Source organism: Hyperolius riggenbachi, chromosome 2 (assembly GCF_040937935.1).
Source record: "Hyperolius riggenbachi isolate aHypRig1 chromosome 2, aHypRig1.pri, whole genome shotgun sequence".
NCBI classification, from domain to species: domain Eukaryota; kingdom Metazoa; phylum Chordata; class Amphibia; order Anura; family Hyperoliidae; genus Hyperolius; species Hyperolius riggenbachi.
The window spans coordinates 85,156,547-85,180,377 of record NC_090647.1 but is presented as its reverse complement, the minus strand read 5'-3'; the positions used below and the strand labels follow the sequence as shown (position 1 = coordinate 85,180,377).

General features: G+C 41.9%; 1 protein-coding gene across 2 annotated transcripts in view; it reads left to right on the top strand.

Annotated features, from left to right (window-relative positions):
- FLT3 (fms related receptor tyrosine kinase 3) overlaps positions 1 to 23,831 on the top strand; it is a 175,854-nt gene that overhangs the window by 97,906 nt on the left and 54,117 nt on the right. For both annotated transcript variants that reach the window (XM_068267000.1, XM_068267001.1), the window contains 2 exons: positions 19,877 to 19,983; positions 20,661 to 20,772. In XM_068267000.1, coding sequence (XP_068123101.1) covers positions 19,877 to 19,983; positions 20,661 to 20,772 — 219 coding nt within the window. The remainder of the gene's footprint in view (positions 1 to 19,876; positions 19,984 to 20,660; positions 20,773 to 23,831) is intronic.

Sequence of the window (23,831 nt, the reverse complement as noted above, 5' to 3'; positions counted from 1 at the left end):
ACTGTCTGGAGATTAACTCGACCTGAGCCGATATCAGCTTTGATAAGGTGGTCTCTGATCGATTGTGCCCTTTTGTAGGCAACCATGGGTGGATTTTTAAATAATGGCACCTCGGTCCTCATGGATCTTAAAATTGGCCAATGCCGTTTGATCACTGAAGTTATTTGTGGAGATATAATGTTGAAGGATGTGGCAAGGATCATCCGATCCACCTCCCTATCAGACCCAGTTTCACGTACCCGTAGCAATTCTGACCGTTCACGGTCCAGAATTTGCTTTTTAGTACGTTCCACCAAGTTTTTAGGATAATTTCTTTCCATAAACCTAGATGCCATACCTGACATGCGCCGTGTAATTTGTGTTTGATCACTCACAATACGTCGGACACGCATGAACTGGGACTTGGGTAACGATTCACGTAAACTCTTTGGGTGAAAGCTTCTAAAGTCGAGTAACGTGTTTCGGTCTGTTGGTTTAGTGTAGAGGTCGAAAGACAACAATCGTCCCGACCTACACACATTCACATCCAAAAATGCAATTCTTTCTTTTTCAACATTACATGTAAACTTCAGTGATGATGATGCCACCTGTAATTCATTATAAAAAAGCTCGAAGGAGGGCCTGGGTCCAGACCAGATCAAGAATATGTCATCAATATAACGGCGCCATATACAGGCGTGATGTTTAAATAAATCGTTCTGGTAGACCCAGTCCTCCTCGAACCTTTCGACAAAGATATTAGCGTAAACAGGTGCGACATTAGACCCCATAGAGGAACCCCTAAGCTGTAAATAAAAAGTATCCTGAAAAAGGAAAAAATTCCTCTCAAGGACCAATTCGAGCAATGACATAATGAAATTAATCTGTACATTAGCAATCATTTCATCTCTCAATAAAGACTGCCTAACAGCTTCCTTCCCCTCCATGTGTGGGATGCAAGTATACAATGATTCTATGTCAAGTGTGACCAAAAAACAGTCATCATGAGGCAAAACCAACTCACTAAGTTGTCTAATAAAATCTGATGTATCCCTAAGGTATGATTTTTGGTTTAACATATATTTTCTCAAGACCTTATCGAGAAATATAGCTGTATGGCTTAAGATTGAATCACAACCTGCTACAATGGGACGACCTGGTGGCTTTTCTAGTCTTTTGTGGATCTTTGGGAGGCAGTAAATAACAGGGATGATTGGTTTATCATTATAGAGATAATTATATAGTTTTTGGTCAATAATACTGCCCTCCAAGGCATCATCCAAAACTACCTTCAGTTCCTTAAGAAATTTAAAAGTGGGATTAACATCTAGTTTTTTATAGACTCTATCATCAGATAATTGCCTCAGGATTTCAGAAATGTAGTCACACCTATTCATAACGACAACCGCTCCCCCCTTATCTGCTGGTTTGATCAAAATAGACTGATTTCCTTTTAATTCATACAAAGCATTCTTTTCAGCTATGCTTAAATTATGTTGCATAAATGGGAAACTACCCCTCCTGAAGTCTCTCTCGAGCCTCACCATATCTTGTTTGACCAGCCTAATATAAGCTTCTACTCGTTCATCACTTTGTGGTGGTTTGTTACCTGTAGGCAAGAAAAGGTTTAAATCTTTGGCATTATATAGCGTCTGATTTGATTCTACCCTTGGTAAGGCCATAGGTTTTGAGAAGAAAGTTTTCCATCTAAGCTGGTCAAAGAATTTTTCAAGTTCAATATCCAAATTAAAGAAATTGGGTGAAGCAGTAGGACTAAACGAGAGGCCCTTAGACAACACAGAGATTTCATCATTGGAAAGGGTGTAGTCAGAGATATTGATCACAGGGGATAACTGTAAGTCCAATCCGGATACTCCATCTGTCACATGCGGTCCCTGAAATAGTAGTCCCTCTTCGGAATTTGCTTGGGTGTGGGTTTCTTCTTCGGAATTTTGGGAGGCACCTGTCCTGGTACCCCTAAAAAAGAGGGATCCGAGGCAGATGATCCAGAAGAAGGTGTAGGTGAGTTTGGAACACTTGGTACCGGTTTTGGATGTCTTTTTCTTGATTTCGGGTGGCGTCTCCCACCTCCTGGTGTATGTGGGTGGCCTTTTTGTTGCCATTTATATACGTAACCTGATGTATAGTCTCGACAGTCCCTTTGGAATTTTTCTCTTTTAGTTTGCAATACTTCCTTCCTATATTTCAAGAGATTCTCCTCTAGAGAGGCTATTTGAGCGTCAAATGACTCCTTGGGAACTTGGCTAGATAGTTTCTTACGCAGGTCAGCTGCGTCAGCTTTAAATCCTGGCAATTTTTTATATATCCACTCCACATATAATAATAGGATATCAAAAGATGATTTATTCAAGATACCTTCAAACCGGCATAAAAACTCACTGTCATCTGTAAAGATGTTGGGACGTATGTGTGACCTCACACCTCTTGGGATTTTCAAATTCTTGTAATATTCTGCCAAAGTCTGACCGTGTAATTCAAGATCTATAATGTACTTCTCGATTTTTTCTAACTCTTTTAGATCAACTGTAGAGTTGTCATAATCACCCAAAATTCTACAACATCCCTCCACATTGCTCAAAATCCTTTTGATGTCTTCATCTACATAGGAAAAAATAGCTGTACCAGCTGATTGTGCTGATTCCTCCGTAAGAGGAGTTAGATCATTAGATGACATGAGAAACAGAGAAGATAACCAACCTAAAAGGGGTTATGAAAACTTTTTTTGAAAAAATCTTCCCAGTGGAATAACCAGTAATATTATAATTGGGATGATGTCTTTTTTTGTAGGAGAAAGACTGAAAAAACCTTTTGTCCTTTTTGATGTGATCCACCTCACTTCAAAACAACTCACTTTATTTGTAGAAAGGACTATGGTATAAACATAAAGCACAAAATCTTGTAGGTCTTGTGGTACAAAAATATCCAAAATCTTTATTGACACAGTTACAAAATTCTTAAAAAGGAGGTCTCTGCAGGATGCTCCTCATTTGCATGAATAATCACAGGAAATTTCAGTAATTTGTAAAAAAGGCTTTCAGCAAGAAATCAATTGGCAACGACACGCTCGTTTCGGGCATATAATGCCCTTCATCAGGCCACTGTATAAGCACTTTCTACAAAAGAGATCAAAAAAAATTCCCATTAAGAAACATTAATATAATGTATTGAATAAACGAGTACCGACACCCTACAGAAGAGGTTCCAAAAAGGTGAAGGCGGAGTGTGTTCTACACAAGGCCCTAAGCAGGGTCCTCCACACTACGTCCCAGAAAATATAGTGTCCAATCCCAAAGGAAGATCATAGAAGGGTAGACATATAAAGACATCAGTCCAGGTGTAGAGAACAGTGTGGCAAGAACAACATGAGGCAGTAAATATCGGCTCAATAGCCACACTGTCAAGAATGAAATGTAGAGTATATAATATAGTCAAGACCAAATGGGGCCCACACCATAAAAAATAGCAACAACCACATGGGGCCTGTAAATATTGGTCCCCGTTGCTATACTAAAAGAGAAAGAGGCACCTATGTATATAAAGAAAAAGGCACCTAAAAGTATAAAGAAATCAATAATATACATATACACCAACCTATATATCCTGTAGGCAATACATGGCAGGAGCAAAGGGTATGACAGAAACTAGGTCTGACCAAGCAGACACATATTACACCTGGCAAAAAATATATAGAGAGTATAAACATATATAGAGGAACAGTCCGCACTCAGAGACACTGCACAATGAATATGACCAACAGCATCAATATATTGCATAAACTACATCAATTATAGGTACAGTGAGATGGCAACTGGTTAAAGTCTCTATAAAGCCTGACCATAATATGTTGAATGTGTTACAGTACTAGAGACAGTGAAGGGTCCACATGACTAACACATAGGTCGATTATGATGCCACATATAGTACCCAACATCACTAACATATAGTCCTGTCACTGCACCAAAACGAATTGATTCCTATAAAAATAGACCAAGTCTATATACACATAAGAGTCCCAGCACATAATAAAGAAAGGGATCTACAAAATATGAGACCAATACATATATGCATAGATACTTACAATCCTGATGGCAGGTGTAAAGATCACCAAGCAGCTATAGACAGGAGTGCAACTGTGTAATGGCGACTAAGCCACTTAAATACAACTACTCAGCGTCCCTGGAGCACCAGGGCGCATGACAGGAAATCATGCAGCCAATAGCAATTGGCAGCCTCAGAGGACGCAACCAGTCCGGCACTATGCGTCCAGCGTGTGCTCGTAGCCACGCTGGAGCGCAAACCGGAAGTTGTAGGCGAGGACTTCCGCCCCTGCGAACCAATTGGAGGAAGGCTGGCTGGGCACCAGGAAGTGCTCGGCTTGTATATAACCAAGCCGGAACGCACGAGTCTACATCACTGAACACAGGCCAATTGGGAATGGTGGGGGGCGTTCCCTATGCAAATAACGCCTTGATGGTGCACACCAAATATGTTACACCTCGTCTATGGCTATAGTGGAGTCCCCAAATACTATGAATTTCACAGCCCCATAAAAAAGGGAGTCTAAAAAACATCCCCCATAACGCAAATATGTGCAACTACATATATATGGATAACAGACTCTGTCACTATTTGACACTGATGGTCAATCCAAAGCATAGCTAAGCATCACAATGGAAAAATGGTCACCTCTTAAAGGGGAACATACCAATAAGTAAAAAGAGACATAAAGTCTCATTGAAAGGGGCACAAATACCCCAACCGAGAGTCCCCTAGACAGAAGTGACCATAAAATATATAGGCTAAACAGTGTCACTGAGTGCAGACTATACATATTGAAATGCCAAGTTTACCTCGTCTCCATACCATGTAGGCCCAAGGAGGGTAAGTATTGTACATTGATCGTTGACAACGATCAATGTACAATACTTACCCTCCTTGGGCCTACATGGTATGGAGACGAGGTAAACTTGGCATTTCAATATGTATAGTCTGCACTCAGTGACACTGTTTAGCCTATATATTTTATGGTCACTTCTGTCTAGGGGACTCTCGGTTGGGGTATTTGTGCCCCTTTCAATGAGACTTTATGTCTCTTTTTACTTATTGGTATGTTCCCCTTTAAGAGGTGACCATTTTTCCATTGTGATGCTTAGCTATGCTTTGGATTGACCATCAGTGTCAAATAGTGACAGAGTCTGTTATCCATATATATGTAGTTGCACATATTTGCGTTATGGGGGATGTTTTTTAGACTCCCTTTTTTATGGGGCTGTGAAATTCATAGTATTTGGGGACTCCACTATAGCCATAGACGAGGTGTAACATATTTGGTGTGCACCATCAAGGCGTTATTTGCATAGGGAACGCCCCCCACCATTCCCAATTGGCCTGTGTTCAGTGATGTAGACTCGTGCGTTCCGGCTTGGTTATATACAAGCCGAGCACTTCCTGGTGCCCAGCCAGCCTTCCTCCAATTGGTTCGCAGGGGCGGAAGTCCTCGCCTACAACTTCCGGTTTGCGCTCCAGCGTGGCTACGAGCACACGCTGGACGCATAGTGCCGGACTGGTTGCGTCCTCTGAGGCTGCCAATTGCTATTGGCTGCATGATTTCCTGTCATGCGCCCTGGTGCTCCAGGGACGCTGAGTAGTTGTATTTAAGTGGCTTAGTCGCCATTACACAGTTGCACTCCTGTCTATAGCTGCTTGGTGATCTTTACACCTGCCATCAGGATTGTAAGTATCTATGCATATATGTATTGGTCTCATATTTTGTAGATCCCTTTCTTTATTATGTGCTGGGACTCTTATGTGTATATAGACTTGGTCTATTTTTATAGGAATCAATTCGTTTTGGTGCAGTGACAGGACTATATGTTAGTGATGTTGGGTACTATATGTGGCATCATAATCGACCTATGTGTTAGTCATGTGGACCCTTCACTGTCTCTAGTACTGTAACACATTCAACATATTATGGTCAGGCTTTATAGAGACTTTAACCAGTTGCCATCTCACTGTACCTATAATTGATGTAGTTTATGCAATATATTGATGCTGTTGGTCATATTCATTGTGCAGTGTCTCTGAGTGCGGACTGTTCCTCTATATATGTTTATACTCTCTATATATTTTTTGCCAGGTGTAATATGTGTCTGCTTGGTCAGACCTAGTTTCTGTCATACCCTTTGCTCCTGCCATGTATTGCCTACAGGATATATAGGTTGGTGTATATGTATATTATTGATTTCTTTATACTTTTAGGTGCCTTTTTCTTTATATACATAGGTGCCTCTTTCTCTTTTAGTATAGCAACGGGGACCAATATTTACAGGCCCCATGTGGTTGTTGCTATTTTTTATGGTGTGGGCCCCATTTGGTCTTGACTATATTATATACTCTACATTTCATTCTTGACAGTGTGGCTATTGAGCCGATATTTACTGCCTCATGTTGTTCTTGCCACACTGTTCTCTACACCTGGACTGATGTCTTTATATGTCTACCCTTCTATGATCTTCCTTTGGGATTGGACACTATATTTTCTGGGACGTAGTGTGGAGGACCCTGCTTAGGGCCTTGTGTAGAACACACTCCGCCTTCACCTTTTTGGAACCTCTTCTGTAGGGTGTCGGTACTCGTTTATTCAATACATTATATTAATGTTTCTTAATGGGAATTTTTTTTGATCTCTTTTGTAGAAAGTGCTTATACAGTGGCCTGATGAAGGGCATTATATGCCCGAAACGAGCGTGTCGTTGCCAATTGATTTCTTGCTGAAAGCCTTTTTTACAAATTACTGAAATTTCCTGTGATTATTCATGCAAATGAGGAGCATCCTGCAGAGACCTCCTTTTTAAGAATTTTGTAACTGTGTCAATAAAGATTTTGGATATTTTTGTACCACAAGACCTACAAGATTTTGTGCTTTATGTTTATACCATAGTCCTTTCTACAAATAAAGTGAGTTGTTTTGAAGTGAGGTGGATCACATCAAAAAGGACAAAAGGTTTTTTCAGTCTTTCTCCTACAAAAAAAGACATCATCCCAATTATAATATTACTGGTTATTCCACTGGGAAGATTTTTTCAAAAAAAGTTTTCATAACCCCTTTTAGGTTGGTTATCTTCTCTGTTTCTCATGTCATCTAATGATCTAACTCCTCTTACGGAGGAATCAGCACAATCAGCTGGTACAGCTATTTTTTCCTATGTAGATGAAGACATCAAAAGGATTTTGAGCAATGTGGAGGGATGTTGTAGAATTTTGGGTGATTATGACAACTCTACAGTTGATCTAAAAGAGTTAGAAAAAATCGAGAAGTACATTATAGATCTTGAATTACACGGTCAGACTTTGGCAGAATATTACAAGAATTTGAAAATCCCAAGAGGTGTGAGGTCACACATACGTCCCAACATCTTTACAGATGACAGTGAGTTTTTATGCCGGTTTGAAGGTATCTTGAATAAATCATCTTTTGATATCCTATTATTATATGTGGAGTGGATATATAAAAAATTGCCAGGATTTAAAGCTGACGCAGCTGACCTGCGTAAGAAACTATCTAGCCAAGTTCCCAAGGAGTCATTTGACGCTCAAATAGCCTCTCTAGAGGAGAATCTCTTGAAATATAGGAAGGAAGTATTGCAAACTAAAAGAGAAAAATTCCAAAGGGACTGTCGAGACTATACATCAGGTTACGTATATAAATGGCAACAAAAAGGCCACCCACATACACCAGGAGGTGGGAGACGCCACCCGAAATCAAGAAAAAGACATCCAAAACCGGTACCAAGTGTTCCAAACTCACCTACACCTTCTTCTGGATCATCTGCCTCGGATCCCTCTTTTTTAGGGGTACCAGGACAGGTGCCTCCCAAAATTCCGAAGAAGAAACCCACACCCAAGCAAATTCCGAAGAGGGACTACTATTTCAGGGACCGCATGTGACAGATGGAGTATCCGGATTGGACTTACAGTTATCCCCTGTGATCAATATCTCTGACTACACCCTTTCCAATGATGAAATCTCTGTGTTGTCTAAGGGCCTCTCGTTTAGTCCTACTGCTTCACCCAATTTCTTTAATTTGGATATTGAACTTGAAAAATTCTTTGACCAGCTTAGATGGAAAACTTTCTTCTCAAAACCTATGGCCTTACCAAGGGTAGAATCAAATCAGACGCTATATAATGCCAAAGATTTAAACCTTTTCTTGCCTACAGGTAACAAACCACCACAAAGTGATGAACGAGTAGAAGCTTATATTAGGCTGGTCAAACAAGATATGGTGAGGCTCGAGAGAGACTTCAGGAGGGGTAGTTTCCCATTTATGCAACATAATTTAAGCATAGCTGAAAAGAATGCTTTGTATGAATTAAAAGGAAATCAGTCTATTTTGATCAAACCAGCAGATAAGGGGGGAGCGGTTGTCGTTATGAATAGGTGTGACTACATTTCTGAAATCCTGAGGCAATTATCTGATGATAGAGTCTATAAAAAACTAGATGTTAATCCCACTTTTAAATTTCTTAAGGAACTGAAGGTAGTTTTGGATGATGCCTTGGAGGGCAGTATTATTGACCAAAAACTATATAATTATCTCTATAATGATAAACCAATCATCCCTGTTATTTACTGCCTCCCAAAGATCCACAAAAGACTAGAAAAGCCACCAGGTCGTCCCATTGTAGCAGGTTGTGATTCAATCTTAAGCCATACAGCTATATTTCTCGATAAGGTCTTGAGAAAATATATGTTAAACCAAAAATCATACCTTAGGGATACATCAGATTTTATTAGACAACTTAGTGAGTTGGTTTTGCCTCATGATGACTGTTTTTTGGTCACACTTGACATAGAATCATTGTATACTTGCATCCCACACATGGAGGGGAAGGAAGCTGTTAGGCAGTCTTTATTGAGAGATGAAATGATTGCTAATGTACAGATTAATTTCATTATGTCATTGCTCGAATTGGTCCTTGAGAGGAATTTTTTCCTTTTTCAGGATACTTTTTATTTACAGCTTAGGGGTTCCTCTATGGGGTCTAATGTCGCACCTGTTTACGCTAATATCTTTGTCGAAAGGTTCGAGGAGGACTGGGTCTACCAGAACGATTTATTTAAACATCACGCCTGTATATGGCGCCGTTATATTGATGACATATTCTTGATCTGGTCTGGACCCAGGCCCTCCTTCGAGCTTTTTTATAATGAATTACAGGTGGCATCATCATCACTGAAGTTTACATGTAATGTTGAAAAAGAAAGAATTGCATTTTTGGATGTGAATGTGTGTAGGTCGGGACGATTGTTGTCTTTCGACCTCTACACTAAACCAACAGACCGAAACACGTTACTCGACTTTAGAAGCTTTCACCCAAAGAGTTTACGTGAATCGTTACCCAAGTCCCAGTTCATGCGTGTCCGACGTATTGTGAGTGATCAAACACAAATTACACGGCGCATGTCAGGTATGGCATCTAGGTTTATGGAAAGAAATTATCCTAAAAACTTGGTGGAACGTACTAAAAAGCAAATTCTGGACCGTGAACGGTCAGAATTGCTACGGGTACGTGAAACTGGGTCTGATAGGGAGGTGGATCGGATGATCCTTGCCACATCCTTCAACATTATATCTCCACAAATAACTTCAGTGATCAAACGGCATTGGCCAATTTTAAGATCCATGAGGACCGAGGTGCCATTATTTAAAAATCCACCCATGGTTGCCTACAAAAGGGCACAATCGATCAGAGACCACCTTATCAAAGCTGATATCGGCTCAGGTCGAGTTAATCTCCAGACAGTCCTTGCCCCTATTCGCAAGGGGACATTTCCTTGCCTTAGCTGTTCATGTTGCCAGCTGGTGATGAAGGGTAAAACCTTTAATCACCCTATGAAAGGTCATGAGATTAAATTTTCACATTATGCTACATGTGTTACACCATATGTTGTATATGGGATTAAATGCCCTTGTGGCAAATTATATGTGGGTGAAACCACACGGCCGGTCAAGGAAAGAATAGTAGAACATAGGTCCAATATCAACGTGGCCCTGCGTCGAAATTTGAGTATTTCTGAGATTGACTCGCCTGTAGCCCAGCACTTTGTCGAAAGAGGACATGCGGCGAATCAACTGCGCTTCTTCGTTTTGGAGGTAGTTGTTCCTCCTAGACGAGGTGGAGATAGGGAGGCTCTTTTGTTACACAAGGAAGCCCAGTGGATTAGATCATTACAAACCCTTATTCCCTATGGCATGAATGTAGAATACAAGCCACAATAGAATTTAGGACCCTGAGTCGTTTTCCCTCCATGTGTGGTAATATGCTTTAAGTAGGAGTATTTTGTTTCATTCCTTGTAATAACTTGTTTTTCTGTATCTTTCCCTTTTTTTAGTCTTTGATGTACCTCAATTGACAACGATCAATGTACAATACTTACCCTCCTTGGGCCTACATGGTATGGAGACGAGGTAAACTTGGCATTTCAATATGTATAGTCTGCACTCAGTGACACTGTTTAGCCTATATATTTTATGGTCACTTCTGTCTAGGGGACTCTCGGTTGGGGTATTTGTGCCCCTTTCAATGAGACTTTATGTCTCTTTTTACTTATTGGTATGTTCCCCTTTAAGAGGTGACCATTTTTCCATTGTGATGCTTAGCTATGCTTTGGATTGACCATCAGTGTCAAATAGTGACAGAGTCTGTTATCCATATATATGTAGTTGCACATATTTGCGTTATGGGGGATGTTTTTTAGACTCCCTTTTTTATGGGGCTGTGAAATTCATAGTATTTGGGGACTCCACTATAGCCATAGACGAGGTGTAACATATTTGGTGTGCACCATCAAGGCGTTATTTGCATAGGGAACGCCCCCCACCATTCCCAATTGGCCTGTGTTCAGTGATGTAGACTCGTGCGTTCCGGCTTGGTTATATACAAGCCGAGCACTTCCTGGTGCCCAGCCAGCCTTCCTCCAATTGGTTCGCAGGGGCGGAAGTCCTCGCCTACAACTTCCGGTTTGCGCTCCAGCGTGGCTACGAGCACACGCTGGACGCATAGTGCCGGACTGGTTGCGTCCTCTGAGGCTGCCAATTGCTATTGGCTGCATGATTTCCTGTCATGCGCCCTGGTGCTCCAGGGACGCTGAGTAGTTGTATTTAAGTGGCTTAGTCGCCATTACACAGTTGCACTCCTGTCTATAGCTGCTTGGTGATCTTTACACCTGCCATCAGGATTGTAAGTATCTATGCATATATGTATTGGTCTCATATTTTGTAGATCCCTTTCTTTATTATGTGCTGGGACTCTTATGTGTATATAGACTTGGTCTATTTTTATAGGAATCAATTCGTTTTGGTGCAGTGACAGGACTATATGTTAGTGATGTTGGGTACTATATGTGGCATCATAATCGACCTATGTGTTAGTCATGTGGACCCTTCACTGTCTCTAGTACTGTAACACATTCAACATATTATGGTCAGGCTTTATAGAGACTTTAACCAGTTGCCATCTCACTGTACCTATAATTGATGTAGTTTATGCAATATATTGATGCTGTTGGTCATATTCATTGTGCAGTGTCTCTGAGTGCGGACTGTTCCTCTATATATGTTTATACTCTCTATATATTTTTTGCCAGGTGTAATATGTGTCTGCTTGGTCAGACCTAGTTTCTGTCATACCCTTTGCTCCTGCCATGTATTGCCTACAGGATATATAGGTTGGTGTATATGTATATTATTGATTTCTTTATACTTTTAGGTGCCTTTTTCTTTATATACATAGGTGCCTCTTTCTCTTTTAGTATAGCAACGGGGACCAATATTTACAGGCCCCATGTGGTTGTTGCTATTTTTTATGGTGTGGGCCCCATTTGGTCTTGACTATATTATATACTCTACATTTCATTCTTGACAGTGTGGCTATTGAGCCGATATTTACTGCCTCATGTTGTTCTTGCCACACTGTTCTCTACACCTGGACTGATGTCTTTATATGTCTACCCTTCTATGATCTTCCTTTGGGATTGGACACTATATTTTCTGGGACGTAGTGTGGAGGACCCTGCTTAGGGCCTTGTGTAGAACACACTCCGCCTTCACCTTTTTGGAACCTCTTCTGTAGGGTGTCGGTACTCGTTTATTCAATACATTATATTAATGTTTCTTAATGGGAATTTTTTTTGATCTCTTTTGTAGAAAGTGCTTATACAGTGGCCTGATGAAGGGCATTATATGCCCGAAACGAGCGTGTCGTTGCCAATTGATTTCTTGCTGAAAGCCTTTTTTACAAATTACTGAAATTTCCTGTGATTATTCATGCAAATGAGGAGCATCCTGCAGAGACCTCCTTTTTAAGAATTTTGTAACTGTGTCAATAAAGATTTTGGATATTTTTGTACCACAAGACCTACAAGATTTTGTGCTTTATGTTTATACCATAGTCCTTTCTACAAATAAAGTGAGTTGTTTTGAAGTGAGGTGGATCACATCAAAAAGGACAAAAGGTTTTTTCAGTCTTTCTCCTACAAAAAAAGACATCATCCCAATTATAATATTACTGGTTATTCCACTGGGAAGATTTTTTCAAAAAAAGTTTTCATAACCCCTTTTAGGTTGGTTATCTTCTCTGTTTCTCATGTCATCTAATGATCTAACTCCTCTTACGGAGGAATCAGCACAATCAGCTGGTACAGCTATTTTTTCCTATGTAGATGAAGACATCAAAAGGATTTTGAGCAATGTGGAGGGATGTTGTAGAATTTTGGGTGATTATGACAACTCTACAGTTGATCTAAAAGAGTTAGAAAAAATCGAGAAGTACATTATAGATCTTGAATTACACGGTCAGACTTTGGCAGAATATTACAAGAATTTGAAAATCCCAAGAGGTGTGAGGTCACACATACGTCCCAACATCTTTACAGATGACAGTGAGTTTTTATGCCGGTTTGAAGGTATCTTGAATAAATCATCTTTTGATATCCTATTATTATATGTGGAGTGGATATATAAAAAATTGCCAGGATTTAAAGCTGACGCAGCTGACCTGCGTAAGAAACTATCTAGCCAAGTTCCCAAGGAGTCATTTGACGCTCAAATAGCCTCTCTAGAGGAGAATCTCTTGAAATATAGGAAGGAAGTATTGCAAACTAAAAGAGAAAAATTCCAAAGGGACTGTCGAGACTATACATCAGGTTACGTATATAAATGGCAACAAAAAGGCCACCCACATACACCAGGAGGTGGGAGACGCCACCCGAAATCAAGAAAAAGACATCCAAAACCGGTACCAAGTGTTCCAAACTCACCTACACCTTCTTCTGGATCATCTGCCTCGGATCCCTCTTTTTTAGGGGTACCAGGACAGGTGCCTCCCAAAATTCCGAAGAAGAAACCCACACCCAAGCAAATTCCGAAGAGGGACTACTATTTCAGGGACCGCATGTGACAGATGGAGTATCCGGATTGGACTTACAGTTATCCCCTGTGATCAATATCTCTGACTACACCCTTTCCAATGATGAAATCTCTGTGTTGTCTAAGGGCCTCTCGTTTAGTCCTACTGCTTCACCCAATTTCTTTAATTTGGATATTGAACTTGAAAAATTCTTTGACCAGCTTAGATGGAAAACTTTCTTCTCAAAACCTATGGCCTTACCAAGGGTAGAATCAAATCAGACGCTATATAATGCCAAAGATTTAAACCTTTTCTTGCCTACAGGTAACAAACCACCACAAAGTGATGAACGAGTAGAAGCTTATATTAGGCTGGTCAAACAAGATATGGTGAGGCTCGAGAGAGACTTCAGGAGGGGTAGTTTCCCATTTATGCAACATAATTTAAGCATAGCTGAAAAGAATGCTTTGTATGAATTAAAAGGAAATCAGTCTATTTTGATCAAACCAGCAGATAAGGGGGGAGCGGTTGTCGTTATGAATAGGTGTGACTACATTTCTGAAATCCTGAGGCAATTATCTGATGATAGAGTCTATAAAAAACTAGATGTTAATCCCACTTTTAAATTTCTTAAGGAACTGAAGGTAGTTTTGGATGATGCCTTGGAGGGCAGTATTATTGACCAAAAACTATATAATTATCTCTATAATGATAAACCAATCATCCCTGTTATTTACTGCCTCCCAAAGATCCACAAAAGACTAGAAAAGCCACCAGGTCGTCCCATTGTAGCAGGTTGTGATTCAATCTTAAGCCATACAGCTATATTTCTCGATAAGGTCTTGAGAAAATATATGTTAAACCAAAAATCATACCTTAGGGATACATCAGATTTTATTAGACAACTTAGTGAGTTGGTTTTGCCTCATGATGACTGTTTTTTGGTCACACTTGACATAGAATCATTGTATACTTGCATCCCACACATGGAGGGGAAGGAAGCTGTTAGGCAGTCTTTATTGAGAGATGAAATGATTGCTAATGTACAGATTAATTTCATTATGTCATTGCTCGAATTGGTCCTTGAGAGGAATTTTTTCCTTTTTCAGGATACTTTTTATTTACAGCTTAGGGGTTCCTCTATGGGGTCTAATGTCGCACCTGTTTACGCTAATATCTTTGTCGAAAGGTTCGAGGAGGACTGGGTCTACCAGAACGATTTATTTAAACATCACGCCTGTATATGGCGCCGTTATATTGATGACATATTCTTGATCTGGTCTGGACCCAGGCCCTCCTTCGAGCTTTTTTATAATGAATTACAGGTGGCATCATCATCACTGAAGTTTACATGTAATGTTGAAAAAGAAAGAATTGCATTTTTGGATGTGAATGTGTGTAGGTCGGGACGATTGTTGTCTTTCGACCTCTACACTAAACCAACAGACCGAAACACGTTACTCGACTTTAGAAGCTTTCACCCAAAGAGTTTACGTGAATCGTTACCCAAGTCCCAGTTCATGCGTGTCCGACGTATTGTGAGTGATCAAACACAAATTACACGGCGCATGTCAGGTATGGCATCTAGGTTTATGGAAAGAAATTATCCTAAAAACTTGGTGGAACGTACTAAAAAGCAAATTCTGGACCGTGAACGGTCAGAATTGCTACGGGTACGTGAAACTGGGTCTGATAGGGAGGTGGATCGGATGATCCTTGCCACATCCTTCAACATTATATCTCCACAAATAACTTCAGTGATCAAACGGCATTGGCCAATTTTAAGATCCATGAGGACCGAGGTGCCATTATTTAAAAATCCACCCATGGTTGCCTACAAAAGGGCACAATCGATCAGAGACCACCTTATCAAAGCTGATATCGGCTCAGGTCGAGTTAATCTCCAGACAGTCCTTGCCCCTATTCGCAAGGGGACATTTCCTTGCCTTAGCTGTTCATGTTGCCAGCTGGTGATGAAGGGTAAAACCTTTAATCACCCTATGAAAGGTCATGAGATTAAATTTTCACATTATGCTACATGTGTTACACCATATGTTGTATATGGGATTAAATGCCCTTGTGGCAAATTATATGTGGGTGAAACCACACGGCCGGTCAAGGAAAGAATAGTAGAACATAGGTCCAATATCAACGTGGCCCTGCGTCGAAATTTGAGTATTTCTGAGATTGACTCGCCTGTAGCCCAGCACTTTGTCGAAAGAGGACATGCGGCGAATCAACTGCGCTTCTTCGTTTTGGAGGTAGTTGTTCCTCCTAGACGAGGTGGAGATAGGGAGGCTCTTTTGTTACACAAGGAAGCCCAGTGGATTAGATCATTACAAACCCTTATTCCCTATGGCATGAATGTAGAATACAAGCCACAATAGAATTTAGGACCCTGAGTCGTTTTCCCTCCATGTGTGGTAATATGCTTTAAGTAGGAGTATTTTGTTTCATTCCTTGTAATAACTTGTTTTTCTGTATCTTTCCCTTTTTTTAGTCTTTGATGTACCTCAATTGACAACGATCAATGTACAATACTTACCCTCCTTGGGCCTACATGGTATGGAGACGAGGTAAACTTGGCATTTCAATATGTATAGTCTGCACTCAGTGACACTGTTTAGCCTATATATTTTATGGTCACTTCTGTCTAGGGGACTCTCGGTTGGGGTATTTGTGCCCCTTTCAATGAGACTTTATGTCTCTTTTTACTTATTGGTATGTTCCCCTTTAAGAGGTGACCATTTTTCCATTGTGATGCTTAGCTATGCTTTGGATTGACCATCAGTGTCAAATAGTGACAGAGTCTGTTATCCATATATATGTAGTTGCACATATTTGCGTTATGGGGGATGTTTTTTAGACTCCCTTTTTTATGGGGCTGTGAAATTCATAGTATTTGGGGACTCCACTATAGCCATAGACGAGGTGTAACATATTTGGTGTGCACCATCAAGGCGTTATTTGCATAGGGAACGCCCCCCACCATTCCCAATTGGCCTGTGTTCAGTGATGTAGACTCGTGCGTTCCGGCTTGGTTATATACAAGCCGAGCACTTCCTGGTGCCCAGCCAGCCTTCCTCCAATTGGTTCGCAGGGGCGGAAGTCCTCGCCTACAACTTCCGGTTTGCGCTCCAGCGTGGCTACGAGCACACGCTGGACGCATAGTGCCGGACTGGTTGCGTCCTCTGAGGCTGCCAATTGCTATTGGCTGCATGATTTCCTGTCATGCGCCCTGGTGCTCCAGGGACGCTGAGTAGTTGTATTTAAGTGGCTTAGTCGCCATTACACAGTTGCACTCCTGTCTATAGCTGCTTGGTGATCTTTACACCTGCCATCAGGATTGTAAGTATCTATGCATATATGTATTGGTCTCATATTTTGTAGATCCCTTTCTTTATTATGTGCTGGGACTCTTATGTGTATATAGACTTGGTCTATTTTTATAGGAATCAATTCGTTTTGGTGCAGTGACAGGACTATATGTTAGTGATGTTGGGTACTATATGTGGCATCATAATCGACCTATGTGTTAGTCATGTGGACCCTTCACTGTCTCTAGTACTGTAACACATTCAACATATTATGGTCAGGCTTTATAGAGACTTTAACCAGTTGCCATCTCACTGTACCTATAATTGATGTAGTTTATGCAATATATTGATGCTGTTGGTCATATTCATTGTGCAGTGTCTCTGAGTGCGGACTGTTCCTCTATATATGTTTATACTCTCTATATATTTTTTGCCAGGTGTAATATGTGTCTGCTTGGTCAGACCTAGTTTCTGTCATACCCTTTGCTCCTGCCATGTATTGCCTACAGGATATATAGGTTGGTGTATATGTATATTATTGATTTCTTTATACTTTTAGGTGCCTTTTTCTTTATATACATAGGTGCCTCTTTCTCTTTTAGTATAGCAACGGGGACCAATATTTACAGGCCCCATGTGGTTGTTGCTATTTTTTATGGTGTGGGCCCCATTTGGTCTTGACTATATTATATACTCTACATTTCATCCTTGACAGTGTGGCTATTGAGCCGATATTTACTGCCTCATGTTGTTCTTGCCACACTGTTCTCTACACCTGGACTGATGTCTTTATATGTCTACCCTTCTATGATCTTCCTTTGGGATTGGACACTATATTTTCTGGGACGTAGTGTGGAGGACCCTGCTTAGGGCCTTGTGTAGAACACACTCCGCCTTCACCTTTTTGGAACCTCTTCTGTAGGGTGTCGGTACTCGTTTATTCAATACATTATATTAATGTTTCTTAATGGGAATTTTTTTTGATCTCTTTTGTAGAAAGTGCTTATACAGTGGCCTGATGAAGGGCATTATATGCCCGAAACGAGCGTGTCGTTGCCAATTGATTTCTTGCTGAAAGCCTTTTTTACAAATTACTGAAATTTCCTGTGATTATTCATGCAAATGAGGAGCATCCTGCAGAGACCTCCTTTTTAAGAATTTTGTAACTGTGTCAATAAAGATTTTGGATATTTTTGTACCACAAGACCTACAAGATTTTGTGCTTTATGTTTATACCATAGTCCTTTCTACAAATAAAGTAACCCTAACTGACCCCCTTCCTAACAATGCCTAAAACGAACCTACCCCTTCCCCGCGATGCCTAACCTTTAACCTCCTCACCTACCACAAACCAAGCTGCCTTAGTTGCTGCAAATTTTAAATATTGGGCTATTTTATCGGGGTGCTGAGAGGCTCCGCCCATAAACCGGCTACCAGGAAAATTTTTAGCACTGCATGTGAGAACCTTGTAGGAGAGCCAAACGCCAATAAGACGCCATGCCTGGGAGCCACACAGGGGAGAGCAGGTTATAAAACTCTATGTACAATAAGGTTCTACTGAAATGTCAGTGCAATCTTTTAATAAAACGTTCCTGTTTTTAACTGTATTACACTATGGAGGGGTTTTCCTCAAGAGGTAACAAGCTGAGGACACTGAGGAGCTTCGCCACATGGTTGTGGGATGTCTGTCAAGATCTCAGAGGCTTGTCTAATACAGGCCCTCAGCCCAAAGGGTGAGTTTGTTTCCAACTGGGTGATCGGTGGAGGTGCACTTTGAGCCTGATTTATGCATTTGCACTTAGAGAACTGAAGTGGAAATTGTGGAATTTTTTCTGTGGGGATCACAATTTGCATGCATCAGTGAATCAACTTTAAAAATTATTTTTTTGTTGTCTATTGAACTTTTTTTGGAACTTTAAGCATAGTTTTTCACAAAGTTTGAGGACTTTTTTTTTTAGATTTAGGTTTTGCACAGAGATTTGCAATTAGATTAAGTGCTGATCGATTTTGATTTGTTTATGGTGTTTAACACAATTTAAATGCAGCGCTTAAAGGAGTACTGTAGGCGGGTGGGGGGAAAAGAGTTGAACTTACCTGGGGCTTTTAACCCTCCTGGCGGTTTGTCAAAATCCGCCAGGGGGCAGCAAAGCCATTTTTTTTAAAATGTTTTTTTTTTCTCTTTCATGTAGCGAGACAAGGTCTCACTACCTGATAGCCACTGCTCAGCGAAAATCCCCCCTCCGGCGATCGGAGATCAGGCGATCCCGTTCAAAGAACGGGATCTCCTGGAGGGCTTCCCCTGTCGCCATGGCGCCGGGCGGGGTGACTCCGATCCACCCCACAGCGCTGCCTGGCACTGATTGTCCAGGCAGCGCACGGGGTCTGGGGGGGGGGGGGCGGCTGCGGCGCGATGGATAGCGGCGGATCGGTGGGTAGCGGCGGTGATCGGATTGCACACGCAGCTAGCAAAGTGCTAGCTGCGTGTAGCAAAAAAAAAAATTATGCAAATCAGCCCAGCGGGGCCTGAGCGGTGCCTTCCGGCGGCATAGCTAAGCTAAGCTCGGGCTTACCGCCAGGAAGGTTAATGGTCCCTCGCAGACGTCCTCTGCCTGCGCAGCCATTCACCAATGCTTCGGTCCCCGCCTCCGGTTCACTTCTGGAATTTGTGACTTTAAAGTCAGAAAACCACTGCTCCTGCGTGGCCGCACCCTTGCTACAGCTGACATCACCAGGAGTGTATTGCTCAGGCCCAGTACAGTCTGTGCTTGCACAGTACGCTCCTGGTGATGACAGGGGGAGCAAGGACATGGCCGCGCAGGCGCAGTGGTTTTCCAACTTTAAAGTCGGAAATTCAAGAAGTGAACCGGAAGAGAGGACCGGAGCATCGGTGAGTGGCTGCGCAGGAACAGGACGTCTGCAGGGGACCATTAGAAACCCCAGGTAAGTTCAACTCTTTTTCCCCTACCCCCCTACAGTAGTCCTTTCAGTAATTTTATAACGGGACATCGTTCAAGTGATTGAAACTTTGTATCAACAATTTAGGTGAATTATGGCACCGGTGATAAAGTGTTGATTGCCAGTTACCAAAACACGATCATCCTTTTATAAATATGGCATTTCGCATTGTGATTTATATCCTTTAACAGCTTTTCCAGGTACTGCAGCAATAAGTATGAGCCTGGAGATGAGATTGTGTTCTACATAGATAATGGGGATGTTCAGCTCAACAAAACCTTCATTCTGAACATACGACGTGAGTGTTCTAATTCATTGTTCATTTCTACACTGATAATAACAACTGCTTATCAGTTTCGAAGAGCTTATAATTTATAGTCCATATGCATTCATAACCTGGGACCAATATCCTACCTTCCAACTTTTTGAGTTAAAGGACACCCGAGGTGAAAATAAACTAATGAAATAAACAATTGTATCTATCCTCCTTCTCCTAAAAATGACTTTTTAAGATATTCCACAGTTTTATTTTATATTTAAATCTACTTTTTAAGTTTTTACTGTTTTATTGTTTTTGCTCAAGGACACATTAATTGAAGTATGCCATAGCTAAAATCTATAAACTATTGACGCTTTTTATCTCTTTCCTGCTCTCAGAAGCCATTTTCTGTTGTTTTATATTTGTAATTTCTTATCAGTGAGGGCCACACTGTAGTCTGACCCAGTCCGGACTCAGACAGGAACTGCCACTTACATACCTGATGTTTAACTCTTTCAGGCAGAGAAAGAAAAAAAGGAACACAGCATAGTTATTTGTGTGCTAGGCACTGTACATACACATGTCTGTGACATCATGTCACATGTCACCTCGGGTATCCTTTAAGAGGGAAACTAGTTGTGTGCACGATTGTTTTGATGAAATCTTAGATTAGCGCTTTTATGACTTAAAATAAAATGTGTTTCCTCTGTCACTAGAAAAGCCAAAAGTGGACCATAAACTATCCAGTGTGAAGAACATCACCTGCTGGGCACAGAGCTACCCGCTGTCAGAATGGACATGGTGGAGAAGTAAAGATGCCTCCCACAAGTAAGTATATTGTAATGACGCCAGCACAGGGGCATTGTAGTCTTAAGCTGAATACTCACCACCTGACGGAGGAAGATGGATCCAGTGACGTCCCCCTCACAACGAGCGTTCCACGATCCATCTTCCGGCCGGCAAGTATGAGCGACGGCACTTGACAGGCGCGAAAGGGAAGTTAAGCGAAATCAGTACTTTGCGCGGAGTATCTTAAAGATTCAATCTGCCGCAACGGTTGTTATCAGCGCACAATGCTAAACGACGTTTGCACGCCTGTACCCACATAACGAGATCACAGAAACAATCGCTCAAAATATTGGCGGTCGGCGGTAAAAATCATTGGGGAAATCATGTCGTGGGTACAGGCCCTTACAGTGAGGCTGTGTTCCCACTTGAGCTGAGATCTGACATTTTTTTGTCCGTTCTCAGTACAGTGAGCAGTTATTATTTTACAGTATAGGAGCCGTTCACACTTGTCAGTGTGCAACGGATCTATGAGACCCGGCCGTTGCAGTAAGTGGGCCACACTTCTGTGCAGTCCAAGATAAAATCATGGGCCGGGGGATGCGTTCAACATATAGCCTATGGGGATAATGCATCTGCCCTGGGCTACAGCCAAACCACGGCGGACCATTGGAGTGGACACTCAGAGGCGGATCATCCACAAGGCAATTCTAGGCAACTGCCAAAGGCCTGGAGAAAGACTAGGAGCCTGGCGGATGCTAGCACCACAAAATCTTACTAAAAAAGCCAGGTGGCTATCAGCGGTCGGCAAAAAGTGCTATCTTACCTGGGGCTCCATTTTCTCTTAATCCTTTTCTGCGGACACTGTCTGCTCCCACTTGCCGCACGGGATTCGGCTGCAGATGGGATCTGAGCCTTAATCTGTCACCCGTCAGGATGCACCAAGTTTATAAGTGTAATCTGGACGCAGGCGTTAATGTAATGTGGCTACAGAGACAGAGAAACCATAAGTCAGACATGAATGTAGACTTATTTCATCCGCATCACAAAAACAGTCCTGCATCTCACAGCTGCTAGTTGGCTCTGCTGAAATGATGCATGACAACTTTTTGAGATAAGAAAGAGGGCTACATTAAGATATGCCCCCGCCACACCTCTAATAATGCCACGGCTAACCTCTAGCCACGGCCACACTCACCCCTAGTCACACACACACCACAAAGAATTCAAAAGCGAAAGATGTACTTTTATAATTCAAAACACATTGGTCCTTTCAGTCATCATTAGTTTTATTTCATATTAGATATATATTAATTTAAAGGGTACCTGAAGGGGAGAAAAGATGAAGAATGTGATACTTACCTCAGTAGTGGGAAGCTTCTGGATAAGCCAGAGACTTCTCCCATCCTCCTTGATCCCACCATTCCATCTCCTCTGAACATATGTGACAATGGCTTTTTGTATATGTTCTAGTGGATGGGCCCCCATTGTGTACTAGTACGGCCACACTGGGCAGGCTCAAGTACCGCCCCCGCACTTGTGCCGTAATTTGGAGCTGCTCATGCATGGCTTTTTCCTAAGTGCATAAGTGGCTCGGTACCACTGCGCAGGTGCGGGCTATATTTACACCGGTGCAGTGCTGCTGCTATTTAACACAAATCAGAATGTGGCTGCGAAGAAGCAGATGGACAGTCCCACAAGTATTGGTTGGGTGGATGAGGTTCGGAGAACCCTCTGGATCATTTAGAAGCTTTCATCTACTGAGGAAAGTATCTAGAGGTGCCCATTGACAGTACATTAATGGTGCAATCTCCGGAACAATCGGATACCGTTAATGATGCCTGTTGATGATGAGTAGTGTTGGGCGAACACCTAGATGTTCGGGTTCGGGCCGAACAGGCCGAACATGGCCGCGATGTTCGGGTGTTCGAGCCGAACTCCGAACATAATGGAAGTCAATGGGGACCCGAACTTTTGTGCTTTGTAAAGCCTCCTTACATGCTACATACCCCAAATTTACAGGGTATGTGCACCTTGGGAGTGGGTACAAGAGGAAAAAAAATTTAGCAAAAAGAGCTTATAGTTTTTGAGAAAATCGATTTTAAAGTTTCAAAGGGAAAACTGTCTTTTAAATGCGGGAAATGTCTGTTTTCTTTGCACAGGTAACATGCTTTTTGTCGGCATGCAGTCATAAATGTAATACATATAAGAGGTTCCAGGAAAAAGGGACCGGTAACGCTAACCCAGCAGCAGCACACGTGATGGAACAGGAGGAGGGTGGCGCAGGAGGAGAAGGCCACGCTTTGAGACACAACAACCCAGGCCTTGCATGAGGACAAGAAGCGTGCGGATAGCAATTTGCGTTTTGTCGCCATGCAGTCATAAATTTAATACAGATGAGAGGTTCAATAAACAGGGACCGGAAACGCTAACCCATCACAGATGTTCATTGTTCATGTTACTTGGTTGGGGTCCGGGAGTGTTGCGTAGTCGTTTCCAATCCAGGATTGATTCATTTTAATTTGAGTCAGACGGTCTGCATTTTCTGTGGAGAGGCGGATACGCCGATCTGTGACGATGCCTCCGGCAGCACTAAAACAGCGTTCCGACATAACGCTGGCTGCCGGGCAAGCCAGCACCTCTATTGCGTACATTGCTAGTTTGTGCCAGGTGTCTAGCTTCGATACCCAATAGTTGAAGGGTGCAGATGGATTGTTCAACACAGCTATGCCATCTGACATGTAGTCCTTGACCATCTTCTCCAGGTGATCGGTGTTGGAGGTGGATCTGCACGCTTGCTGTTCTGTGTGCTGCTGCATGGGTGTCAGAAAATTTTCCCACTCCAAGGACACTGCCGATACCATTCCCTTTTGGGCACTAGCTGCGGCTTGTGTTGTTTGCTACCCTCCTGGTCGTCCTGGGTTTGCGGAAGTCAGTCTGTCGGCGAACAACTTGCTAGAGGAGGGGGAGGATGTCAATCTCCTCTTTAAAGTCTCCACAAGGGCCTGCTGGTATTCTTCCATTTTGACCTGTCGGACTCTTTCTTCAAGCAGTTTTGGAACATTGTGTTTGTACCGTGGATCCAGAAGGGTATAAACCCA